Genomic DNA, 13,647 nt, shown 5'->3' with positions numbered 1-13,647 from the left:
ATGCATTGGTTTCTTTTCAAGTATATCCCAGGCAGGTGATGTCTAAAGTTTTTCATTCTCTTAATAATGGCATAGTATTAAGTTATATTGCACCATCCATTTAAGCAGAAACACTCTTAGTTGTCAATGAGGATTTCTGTTAAGAACTGATGTCACAATACACCTATTAAAATAGTGAGCAAAAGTCAGTTTTAAGACTTTTGAGAGTAATGGGAGGACCCATGTGCTTGTCCCAATCCATCGCTTCCTTGGTGGAATATATTTAATGCTGAGGGAGCATCATTGGGAAAGAGAAATTAACTCCCATTTAACATTTTAATACATTTCAAAATTATAACCCCTTTTGTCCTCTCTTTGGAGAACTTCCTACCTAACTTCCCCCTAGAGTTTCATTTGGGTATGGTATTCACTTCTTGTCCCAAGTAGTGTGTCCTGCTGGTGCATCCACTCCGGTGTTGGGGATAACTGTAGTTTGTGAAATGCTCTGGGATAGTTTAGGGCAAAGTTTCTGTATAATTGAGAGATGACTTCACTGTTTTTGTGTGTTTAAGGCTGGAATTTCAAAGGAACTGTAGAAGTTTAGGTGCCCAAATCCCCATGACATTCAAAGGGAGTTAGGCTCTACTTCCCTTCAACTCCTTTTGAAAATTGCAGCCTAAATTTTAATCTTCTGAAACTACATTGTCAGGTCAGCAATAATTTTTATGATTTTACATTTCAATGTAGGAAATCCATGGATGTTTATAAGAAACTATCAGGAAAATGCTTCTTCCATGGCGATCATGGATATGACAACAAGATCAATAGTATGCAGGTATAAGCAGCAAACTAACCTTTTTGCGAGGGTAATTGGGTTTGTGTGTTGGAGGGAGAAACTTGAAGTCTTGGAATTTGCTTTAACTCTCTTAAAACAAACAAACAAAAAAAACCCAACTACTTTTACCATGTTTCTCTCTTCTTTGAAGACTGTCTTTGTAGGCTATGGTCCCACATTCAAGCACAAGGCCAAAGTACCTCCATTTGAAAATATTGAACTTTACAACGTTATGTGTGGTAAGCTATTCCATTTCTAAACTACTTTTGCCAACAAAGCTTTCAGAGGTTGGTTTAGGCACAACTTATGCTTCTGTTCTGGGCTACTGCCTTCTCCCCAGCATTGCACTGTCACTTGCCCTTTGGATGGAAGGACAGAATGCACAGAGGCCTGTGTTTGTTCTGCTCCAACAATTGGAGTGCATTCACATTTTGTTTCTGCTGGCAGTTCCTCAGATATCAAATACAGAGGGCTACAATCTAGTATGTCCATTCTCCATTAGCCCTGGGAGCTAGACTTGTGTCCAGAGAGAGCTTCTGCCCCCGCATCTCATGCGTGGCAGCACAAGCGTTATTTTGCCACTACTGTGCCTCTTGTTGGTGGTGGTTGTTTTTGGAACTCTTACTGCAGCAATGAAGTAGAGAGGCTAGATATGGCAGTGCATGAATATAAATTTTATGATCCTATCTTTAATGTACATTTCCTTTTTCAGTTAAACTGTCCACCTGAGGATTTCAAAAGAAGCTGCAGATATTAATTTATAAACGTGAAACACATCTCTGTGTTTAATAATTATTCCCATTTATAGATGAGGAAGCTAATTGGTCTTGAGGTCTCAGAAGTCAATAGCACAGTTGGAAATAGAACCAAGATCATTTTTTACTTTGTCTCCTGCTTTAACCAGTAGATCACGTTTCCTTTCAGATATGAACCAGTCGAGAGATCACACTGGAACAGAACTATCGTCATTAACATGATGTGCCTTTTGTGCAAATCACAATAACAGCTCATGGTGTCTGTTCACTCTTCTCCAAATGTGTGCAATATTGAACTTTCCTGTCTGTCAGTGGTGTTAGGTGGCTTATTTAATGTTTGTACAGTACCAAGAAATCCTGGATGAAAGATTCCAAAGAATATGTTTTAGTGGGGACGTTAAATGCTGTATATCAGTTTGACTTTTAGTATTTTTTTAAGACTGATAGCACTGTTGGCTTTAACCAAGCATGCTGCAGGTTTGCCCTCTAAGGCATTGATCCTCATTGGAGACTCTAGGGGTACATCTACTCTGCAACCCCCAATACCCCCACCCCATGGCAGCACATCTGATCAACTGACTTGGGCTTGCAGGGCTGGCCTGATGGGGCTAAATATAGCACTGTAGATTTTTCCCTCCCTTGGGCTCTGACCCCTCCCACCTCCATGGGTGAGTGTTCTTAGCCCCTTAGTGTGGTCCCCACGTGCCTGAGTCAGTTGACCTGGGCTCTGAGACTTGCTGCTGCGGGTGTTTTCCCTGCCCCTCTCAACCCCCCATATAAACGTGCCCTAGGAGTTACGGTAATAAAAACGTTCAGTAGTAATAGTTTCTCCACCTAGCTATAATACTAAATCTTATTGTTCCTATCATGGGAATTTCCAACACTGTCTAATTGCAAAACAGGTTTCTCTGATGTGGACAAAGGCTTAGCACAGTTCTTTGGTTAAATTAAAAGTAACTCTCTCTACTTGATGGGTATAAAGTAGCTGGTGTCTTGTTTCTAGCCATCTAGGAAATGGGCACTGTGTACTGATGTATACGACGTAGGACCATTACAGTTTTTTAGAACCCTGCTTCTGTCTTTGATGTCTTGTCAGATCTGCTTGGATTAAAGCCCGCTCCTAATAATGGAACTCATGGAAGTTTAAATCACTTGCTGAGGAACAATGCGTTTAAACCGACCATGCCAGATGAAGTCGCAAGGCCGCTCTATCCTGTCGCTGCATTTTCTGCATCTGAATTTGATTTGGGCTGTACATGTGATGACAAGGTAGACTCATGGATTTATTCAAACTGGTGTCATTAAGGATAACTGTCTAGTACTCCAGGTTAGGGGGATATTGCATGTTCTCACTTTAAGAGAAGGACGCGCTAACGTTTAAGTATCCGTTTGACCCTTCATGCCGTTAAGAGTCTATCATACCCTTTGGAATATTTAGTGTAATGTGTCCTTCACAATAAGGGTGTTACAGTGCCAGTATTACTTTGCTAAATAAATAGTAAACATGAGATGTCAGAGAATGCTCTTATGGTTCAGCTGCTAATCTTTTTTACTCTTTTTTATAAAGAACAAGTTGGATGAACTCAATAAGCGCTTTCATGTCAAAGGAACAGAAGGTAAGGACATGGTGGTTAATAAACATTTATTTTCTTCATTTTCAGTGGTGGTTTACTACATTTAAAATCAACCAACATTCAAACTAATGGGAATTTATAAAATACAGTAAACTCATACACTTGTACTGTCTCTGTGTAGATTTTAGAAGCGTAGTCTGACAGTTACTAAATCAGACCTAAAGTTCATTAGCCCAGCATCCTGTTTCTGACAGTGGTCAGAAGAAGATGCAAGAAACTGCATGTTAGACAGATGTAGGATAATTGTATCCTAATCCTTAATAGAGATGGGCTCAAAATGGTGAAGCATATTGTTTTGTATTCCTTGCCAAATGTTTTAGCATTAACTAGAATAGCTCTGAATATTCTTATCAATATAAATGTCCAGTTTCCTTCTAGAATCTTGCTAAAATTCCATTAGCCATGTGTGTGTTAGCTTGAGCTGGACCAAGTTTTGTAAACTTTTCCCTGCTGCTTTAGCAAATCTTGTGGTTTTTTGCAATTGGATCCTGAGCTACCTCCAGTCAGGCATTTGCAGTCAATTTTTTTTTTTTTGGTATAGCTTTCATAAATCTTTCCCTTTCCTTAATTCTAGTAATACAAACAATTGTGCAGGTCATTCTTTACATGTAAAATTATTCCCTGCTTCTGCAAGTTTAATTGCTTTTCTATAGGTTATCATCATAAAGCACCAGATGAAATTTAGGTATGGCATTTTTAACTACCTGTAATTCTGCTGTTATGCCTGTCACTAAACTAATGTCCACATCAAAAACAGAATTAAATTTTTCTTTTCACTATGGAATCTAACAGTGGTGCATGGGAGGCATGCTACTACAACTTGTCTTAAACCAGTTTCTGCTAATTAGTGAAGGAATATTTCATTCTGTACCAAGGAATGGTAACAGCAAACAAGTACCACTGTACTTGCAGGCATCCTGAAACCTTGATCTTGCTTTGGTTATAACTTTTTTTTCAACATTTTATCAGTTTTTTCTTAGTATACTATGAATACATTTGTTCTTGTACATGTCTTCAGAAATTGGCTACTGTAGCACTTATGTCAATTTCAATCATCATATTTAAGTTGTCTGTTTGTTAATCCAATATGGAACACTTGAATCATACTTATTCTGAACTAGAGCTGGCCAAAATGAAGGATTTCTGGTTTGCGGGACATGTTGACCTTTCTTAATTTGGTTTTATTCTAAATCCGAATAAAACCAAGATTTTTGTAATTTTATCTCAAACTGCAAATCCGTCTCCCTCCTCCGAAACACTGAGGCAGGCTGTTTCCAAAAAGGAATAGGCTCCCTGGACTCATAGCTGCTGGCTGAAATTGACATTTTTGTCAAGTTTCACCATTGCTGTCTGGAGGAGGCATGGTTCTGTAGGCAGGCGAGCCCAGCGTCTTGGGGGCTACTTGCATGTGAGCAAACCAGAATGGAGCTGCAGGTCTGGTAGTTCCTCTGCTGAGCCACCCAGCCCAAGGCTAGGGTCACAAGGTGTCCTGATTTTTTATAGAGACAGTCCTGATATTTGGTGCTTTTTTTTTTTTTTCCTTTTTTTTTTTTAATATGGGCTCCTATTACCTCCACACCCCCTGTCCCGATTTTTCACACTTGCTATCTGGTCACCCTCCCCCATGGCTATTTGGAATCTGAGTAGTTCCACTGCCATTCTGTGTTTGGGAGATGGATGGGATGGGAAGAATTTCTCTCCTTTTTAACCTTTTAAGTCTAAGCTACAGTATTTCTGTAGCAGTCATCTCAGTTATTTAGACTAGGTGCTACACAGGGGATTTGCCTTTTAAATGGACATGTGTTGGACACATTGATTCTGGTTGGGTTTTTTCTTCTTTGATATTCCATATAATTTAATGTAACTTCCTCCAATTTCTAGAGAAACACCTCCTGTATGGACGTCCTGCGGTGCTTTATCGTACCAAGTACAATATTTTACACCACCAAGACTTTGAAAGTGGTTACAGTGAAACATTCCTGATGCCTCTTTGGACATCGTACACTATTTCAAAACAGGTCAGATTTATCTTTGCTTTCGAAAAATGACATACAAGATCACTGCTACCTGTATTTCTGGAGTCTTAAAATTTCCTTTCCTTTAGGGAATTTCCTGCTTGGAATAACGTAGATTTCCATTATAAAGAGCACTTCCACTCTCCATGAAAAGTGGAATTTTAAGGACCATATGCTGCTGCTGTGGTGGTGGTGGTTGTTTTTTAAACACTTAACCCAGGATTTGTTTTTCTGCAACAGAATGTCTAGTTTAATCAGCTAGTTTATCAAGTTGTTTCCAGTGGTAATTCCTACTACTAAATTGCTGAAGTAGACTCTCTGTCTCAAGGAACACGTTTTTACTATAAAGGTTGATGGATATATTTTATATTATAGAGGATCCTTCATCTTACCTGTTGATTTATTTGAAATCATTATGCTTCACATAACATTCTTTAGTGATGTTAGGCCTAAACAAGTCACACACTCTTGTTCTTGACTTCTTTTCCTGGAATGATATTTACAGTTGATTCCATGTATGCCTTTCAATGCAGGCAGAGGTATCTGGTGTCCCTGAGCATCTGTCTAACTGTGTGAGGCCTGATCTGCGCATTTCTCCAGGAAACAGTCAGAGCTGTTCAGCCTACAGAGCAGATAAACAAATGACTTATGGATTCCTTTTTCCTCCTCGTAAGTTTAAATAGGATGTCTGTAGAATATAAAGGAGACATTCTATATGCAGCGACTTTTGGTTCCCTAGAGATTTTTGAGCTTCCTCTCATCTGTTAGGGAAATTTTTTACTAGGAAAAACAAGGCACAAGGTCTGTAAGGGTTGAAGGTTTTTAAGTGTCAAGAAGAGATTTGATAGCCTCAGTATTACTGTTTTTTTTTCTTGTGGAGAGACCGCAGTAACCCAATAGAACTGTTATCAGCTAAATGTAACTCTGTTTTAATTGCACATGATTTTGACTACTGTATGTATTTCAGGTGTGTCTCTGCTTCTGAAAAGTTCAGTAACTCAAATATGCATTCATCTAGTCAGTCAATCTGTTTATTATCAAAAAGAATGATCAGTGCAGAAGTACTTACATGGAAAGATGTCTGGAAATGGAGGAGGACTTTTTTGTACAGCAGTCAAAGACAAAACAAGACCTCAGTGGTTGAAAGTTAAATTTGAAACTTGACAAATTCAAAACTGGAAATAAAATATAAATATTTAACAATTAGCATAATTAACCATTAGAATAGCTTACCAATATGGCAGATATTTCCATCTCTCGCAATACTCAAGTCAAGTTTGGATGTCTTTCTTTTATGTGAGTTACAGCATTTCTTAGAAACTGAGCTTGATGTAGAAATTACAGGCTGGAATTCTATAAGCTGACCTTATGCTTAACCCGGGCCATAGATCAGTGATCCTTCTGAACTTAAAATCCATGGATATGAAATAAGATGATCACAAAAGAGACATTTTGTGCCATAAAAAACTGGTTGAATAGTTGGATATCTGGTATTTATGTATGCAATAATGATGAAGGGAGAGAGCCTCAGCTGGCAAAATTTGGCATTACTCCTCCTTAAGTCAATGTACACCAGCTGAGCATCTGGCCAGGAGTCTTCAATTCAAAATCCTAGAAAAATACAGCTACTGTCTGAATGTATTTGTCATAAGTTTTAATAAACTATTAGTACATGTCACAACCAAAATTTAGTCTGAAAACTTAATGTCAATAGATTTCTGTCTATGTGTAAAGGGAGAGCAAGAATTTTTCATGCATGTTGTACAAATTATTATCTTAGGCTCTATTGGTTGACTTGCTTATCACTTCTTCAGTCCTTGGGGAATGGCTGGATATGCCAGTCAGAATGAATGTCAGAGCAGATGGTTGCAGACTTGGGGAATGACTTCTTCTCCTCTGACTTATTAAAGGAAGGGTTGAAATGGTTTTTAAAAGGCGTATGTATGTTACAGAACTAAAGGCAGTAGAGAGATGGATCACTTCTTGATGTTTTTTTCTGAACAGGCTCTATTCTGCCTTGGAAGTGTGAGCCTTTTAAAAAAAAAAATTTCAAAACAATACAACACAACTATCACACCTCCTGGAAATGTACAAAAATAGAAACAAATTTAGCTGGTGGAAGATTGAAACAAGGACAAAACCTCTCTGTTCTCAGTCCATCTGTCATGTAAAGTAACAAGAAATTGTGTTTTAGTTTAATCCAGAGTCTCATTTAGAAGATCATCTTTCTTTTGATTACTGCTTGCAATTGTTTAATTTACTTTTCTTGAGTCTCTGAAATTTCTACTAGGAACTTTCATGTTAACACATCTTGTTCTATGACTTTCAGAACTAAGTTCCTCTGCAGAAGCTAAATATGATGCCTTTCTAATAACAAATATCATTCCAATGTATCCTGCCTTCAAAAGTAAGTATGATACTCTTGTGGGTTACATCTGATTCCATGCACCACTTAGCTAACTGGAACAGATATCTTTCAAAAATTATGCGGCTGCTGAACAATGGAATGAACTGATTTAGAGGTTTATTGGATAACTTTCAGCTGGCCTCTCTGAATACATGTATAGGAATACAGGTGGACCAAATGGATTTATCACAGATGAAGCTAAATGCATCTAAACAAAAAGTGAACTGACTTAAATCTAACTGAAACCCATTAACTTTTTTGTCCTTTGTGTGCCGCTTTGCTTCCTAGTTTTGGTGGGCAGTAGCAAACTATCGAGCTATTCTGGTGGCATTTCTGGCTTGACTGGAAGCAGAAAGCCTTGGAAGAGGCTCAACAAGTAGCTCTTGTGAGATTTTCAACCCAAATTCTAGACCAGAGAGGTTTGGCTAAACCTCAAAACTCTGGGATGCTTTTCAAACCAAAGGAGGGTGTTAGCAAGCCTGTGGGTAGAAACAAGTGGTGATATACTTAAGGAGCTTGAGCAAAGAGGGCAGAATGACAGTTACCTGATCAGACAGTGGAAAATCATTACTGATTACCCACTCTGAAGTCATGATTTATAAAAATGCTGTTTCCAGGAACATAATCATAGGACCAAACAACCATCAATTGCTAATATTGTGGTGTCATTCTTTCTTTTTTTTTTTATTATGACTTGTTGTTGGGGACTCCAACATCTCACAGAGTTCGCCAGTGGAGGGGTTGATGGTAGTCATGATTTCTGTAGTACTTGAAGTATGCATGTGCTGTACAGAGGATGTTAAAATGTATAATAGAAGAAAATGGAGGATGTCTGAGTGAGCAGGACATCAGTTAAAAACATTACAATGCGCGTTAGTTACATATGCTTGTGGTTAGTTCTTTTCTTTTACTTTTTAAATAGATTTGGGAGTTCTGTGTGTGTCCCATCTTTTATAAATGAAGATGATTATAGGTTAAGGGAGGAAAAGTATTGATAGTCATAATGGACAATCTATCTACATCCTTCAGAAGACACTGCCCTTCTGGCAGATGTTACAATATAACTAAGTCATTGCAGAGTCCACCTAGTTCCAGAAATTAGATTAATATCTGAGGAAACCTCACGGAAAGGAATGTGCCTTTCATGCTCTTTTAGATTTGACCTTCCTTAGAGATTAGAGGTTTTGCTATTCAATTAATCAAAGTAGCACTGAGACTTTGTGCTTACAAAGAGCCAAGGACATTGAAAGTGTGTATGAGAATATTCCTTTTTACTGCTAGAGAAGGAACAGCAAGCTTTCTGTATATGGTCTGTTGCAATGCCAGCCTTTGAATGGTACTGTGCATTTCCTTCATCACTCATTAGAAAATGAATTAATAAAGCACAACAAATCTAGCAGGCTTCATCTAGAGCAGTGATACTCAGACACAGTGGTTCACGAGCCAAATTAGTGATCAACATTACCCAGAAGAGCCACAGTATTATTATTTTATCAACTACAATTGGTTCACAACATAGTGAAAGCATCCTGTTTGGTTAATAACTTATACTGGTTAATAGTTAAATCACAGTGTTGTAATATCATGAGCTGCAGGGGACACATTACAGAGCCACTTGCAACTCACGATCCTCAGTCTGAGTATCCCTGATCTAGAAAAACGGAGGCCATGTCTATACTGGCAATTGAACAACAAAACTTTTGTCTTTCAGAGGTGTGAATTGTTCCTCCCCCCATCCTCAAAGACAAAAGTTTTGCCGCAACAAGTGCCACTGTGAATAGCGCGTTGTCAGCATGAGTGCTCTCTTGCCAACAAAGCAAAATCTGCTTGTTGGAAGTGGAAGTTTTTTGTCCGTAGGAGAGCCGACACACCACTACACGGCATGACTTTTAGTGGCATGGCTGTGGTGACGCAGCCATATTGCTAAAAGCTGTGTAGTGTAGATAAAGCCTCAGTAAAAGCTGTGGAGTGTAGATAAAGCCTCAGTGAAGCTACAATAAATCTGTAGTAAGACTTGATACTGTCTTGCATGAGTTTCTCATAAACAAACAAGGGAATTCCAACCTAGATGGAGCTACTATAAGGTGAGTGCATAACTGTTTGGAAAAGTGTTCCCAGAGAGTAGTTATTGGTGGTTCACAGTCAAGCTGGAAAGGGAACATATCAATTGGGGTCCTGCAGGGATCAGTTCTGGGTCTGGTTCTGTTCAATATCTTTATAAATGATTTTAGATAATGACATAGGGAATACACTTAAACAGTCTGTGGACGATACTAAACTGGGAGGATTTGCAAGTGCTTGAGAGGATAGGATTAAAATTCAAAGTGATCTGCACAAACTGGAGAAATGGTGTGAAGTAAATAGGATGAAAGTCAATAGGGACAAATGCAAACGTCTCTACAGAGGAAGGAAAAAGCAGTTGCATACATACGAAATAGGAAATGACTGCCTAGGAAGGAGTACTGCAGAAAGGGATCTGGGGATCATTGTGGATCACGAGCTAAATGTGTTAATAGTGTAACACCACTACAAAAATAGCAAACATCATTCTGGGATCTATTAGGAGGAATGTTGTAAGTAAGACACAGAAGTTATTCTTCCGCTCTACTCCACGTTCATTAGGCCTCAGCTGAAGTATTGTGTCCAGTTCTGGGCATTTCAGGAAAGATGTGGACAAATTGGAGAAAGTCCAGAGAAGAGGGGAAAAAAATTATTAAAGGTCTAGAAAACATGACCTATGAGGGAAGATTGAAAAAAATAAGTTTGTTTAGTTTGGAGAAGAGAAGATTCAGTGGAGACAACAGTTTTCAACTACATAAAATGTTGTCAAAAGGAGAAGGGGGAAAAATTGTTCTCCTTAATTTCTGAGGATAGAACAAGAAGCAGTGGCTTAAATTGCAGGAAGGGTGGTCAAAGTCCACATTTCTTGGTCAAGGTATAGTCAAGGTCCAGACTTCGGAGAAAATAATAAGAAGAAACTAACAATAATGATAAGAAGTAAATAGATTTTGGAGTCCATTCAAAAGCATCTGGTGGTTTTGAATTTGGCTCTGGTCCACCTATTGACTACCCTTGGTCTAAATACTACTTTGTTCTGCCATGTGTGCAGGGGACTGGACTATATGACCTCTCAAGGTCTCTTCCAGTCCTATGATTCTGATTCTGCAATAATGCCTCTCATAGCTGCATTCGTAATATGAATGAGAACGGTTTGGATTTTTATCCTTGCACATAAAGCATATCCAGAAACTCCTATCTAAGCATTGTTTTGCTCACTAAAGGTAATCTTGTGTCTTCGCACAGAGGTATGGAATTATTTTCAAAGGGTTTTGGTGAAGAGGTATGCAACTGAACGAAATGGAGTAAATGTCATAAGTGGACCAATCTTCGATTATGACTATGATGGTTTACATGACACACCAGAAAAGATAAAACAGTAAGAGTTTATATTTAAATGTATTAACTGTTCTTAACGACTGTCTAAAAATATAGTATTTCCCAATTAGTTAGTATTTGGGCTTGAGGTACAAGGTGCTAACTTGTGAAGCCAAGAATCAAGTTCTTTGAAGTCAGTAAAATTTCTGGTTAGTTTATGGTCTGGTAAGCATAAGTTTCTTGTTAAAGGAAGGATTCTCAGGGTTAAATGTCCTTATTGAGGGGGGAGGGATAAAAAAGCAATTCGCTTCGTTCCAGATAACAACAATGGAACTACTGATCACCAGAGAATTCCCTACCTTGACCTTGTAGGGTTGATTTTCTGACCTGGAGTGTTCATTCATCCTTCCTATGATGGCAACTTTGATGGGAACCTCACTAACTACAGTATTTTACAATACTTTTACTTTGTAAGTGTGGAGCACGTTCTGCTTACATAGCATGCAATGCAGTGCTAAGGACAATAAGGCTGTTGAGTTAAATACTCAAGTTTTTTGTTAATTCACATTGAACAATGCTTTCCTACCAATAGTCTTGAAATCCCTGATCAGAAGGTATATTCTAGAATCTTTTTATATCTGCTTATGATATCTGTGGTGCTCTCTAACTCTACAGTAACTGCTCGGTTCATTTTATGATGGGGACTATAGCAGGAGATACTGTCGACTTCTAGAGCCACAGTCTGAGCTGCACTCACCATAGTTCAGGGAGAAGGAGAGAGTGTGTGAAGTGGGCTGTTTTGTCATCTTTTATAGACCCTAGATTTTGGGACCTTTTGTGGATCACTGCAGTTCCCACTGTAAATTAGAGGAAGCTAAAGACTTGGATATTTTTTCTAAGAGGGATAGTCTAGTTCAGTCAGATACTATTGGAATTCATATGGGAATTAATGAGTGAAATTTTATTGTCTGTTATGAAGAAGCAGGGATAGAGTAAGGCATAGCCATTATAGGTCCATGTCTAAAGCCCCAGCTCCTGGGCTCGTGTTATTACATTAAAATCTCAGCATTCATAAAGTTTGTAGAGACCTCAAGGTTGCAAAGAAAATCTTGTAAATGTGTAGCCTGTTTGCTTGCCTGAGTCTGCAGATAGCCAGAAACAATAGCTCTGAAATTTGATTGACAGAGGTCAAACCTCTCTGCGGGCCCTGTCACCACCACCACAACAGAGTGATCTGTATGGACCCCTTTTGGCAATAAAATCTATGAATAACTTATCAATGGCTGACAACTTCAGTGAGGCCATTCCAGGAATAATCAGAATGCAGAGGCATTCTAGCCACACCCGTCATTCCAGGGCCTGAGAAGAGAAGGGGAAATGGACGCAGAGCTGCTATGCTGACTTGAAGATTTTCTATGTGCTGAAGGAATTCTCCTGGCTGAAGCAAGAATCCAGACTCTGGACCCCAATGTTGAGGAATTGTTCTCTTTGCTTGGGTCCTGGTCTGTAATGAAGTCCTGTAAATAGGATTATTGGGCAACAAGTAGGAATTATTAATTTTAGAATGTTTCAACTGTATTTAATTATGCAGAACTTGGAGCCTCCTGGTGATCTCTCTACTTATATTTACCCGCATTCTAACTGAAGAGGACACCTTTCTGTGAAGGTGGAAATGAGTGCTCTGACAGCACTACATACAAATAGCAGAGTCCTGTGGCACCTTGTAGACTAACAGACGTATTGGAGCATGAGCTTTCATGGATGAATACCCACTTCATCGGATGCATGTAGTGGAAATTTCCAGAGGCAGGTATAAATTTGCAAGTATCTGTTAGTCTATAAGGTGCCACAGGACTCTCTGCTGCTTTTACAGATCCAGACTAACACGGCTACCCCTCTGATACATGCAAATAGCACTGCACAAGAAATCTCTTATCTAAGAGTCCATCTAACAGATTTTGCTAAATGTTTGTTTGTGTTTTCCTCCTAGGTATGTGGAAGGCAGTTCAGTTCCAGTTCCAACTCATTACTACAGTATCATAACTAGCTGTTTAGATTTCACTCAGCCCGCTGATAAATGCGATGGGCCACTATCCGTTCTTTCATACATACTTCCCCACCGGCCTGACAATGATGAGAGCTGCAATGTAAGTTCAAATAGGCCCTGCTTATCTTAGTTTCCATAACTAGTATGTACAGACCTAGCCATTGGTTAAATCCCATTTAGTGACCTTTTAAAATATGATTATTGAACACTTATGATAACTTAAACCAAAATGTTTGTTTTGCCTGTAGTTAGACAAGGAATTGGTGGCAGAGCTGGAACTGAACTCAGGACTCATGCCTCTAGTCCAAGGTCCCTATTCTAATCACTGGGCTATTGCCCTCCGCCCCCCATGACATAGCAAAAGAAGGTGTGGAACTATTACTGCTCACTATCATAAGGAAAAAAACATACCCTAAAATATGTTGTGTTAAACATGAAAATGCTTACATGGAGTATAGAGATGCAATGATTTGGCAGCAGAGTAAATAACTTATAGGGTCATAACACATGGCAGAACTCCTAATGAAGTCACCTTGGAGCTGCGCAGCAGGAAAAGTTCAATGTACAGGACAGAATGTGTTACATGGTAGCAGACAACTA

General features: G+C 38.9%; 1 protein-coding gene across 1 annotated transcript in view; it reads left to right on the top strand.

Moving 5' to 3' along the window:
- ENPP2 (ectonucleotide pyrophosphatase/phosphodiesterase 2) overlaps nucleotides 1–13,647 on the top strand; it is a 70,497-nt gene that overhangs the window by 53,012 nt on the left and 3,838 nt on the right. Inside the window, 9 exon segments of the mRNA XM_030553745.1 lie at nucleotides 727–814; nucleotides 966–1,053; nucleotides 2,666–2,838; nucleotides 3,137–3,185; nucleotides 5,085–5,221; nucleotides 5,752–5,887; nucleotides 7,548–7,625; nucleotides 10,929–11,061; nucleotides 12,991–13,147. Of these exon segments, the coding sequence (XP_030409605.1) occupies nucleotides 727–814; nucleotides 966–1,053; nucleotides 2,666–2,838; nucleotides 3,137–3,185; nucleotides 5,085–5,221; nucleotides 5,752–5,887; nucleotides 7,548–7,625; nucleotides 10,929–11,061; nucleotides 12,991–13,147 (1,039 nt within the window).

This window comes from Gopherus evgoodei, chromosome 2, assembly GCF_007399415.2.
Source record: "Gopherus evgoodei ecotype Sinaloan lineage chromosome 2, rGopEvg1_v1.p, whole genome shotgun sequence".
NCBI classification, from domain to species: Eukaryota; Metazoa; Chordata; order Testudines; family Testudinidae; genus Gopherus; species Gopherus evgoodei.
Note: the sequence above shows the minus strand (reverse complement) of the source record. Positions and strands in the feature narration are given on the sequence as shown.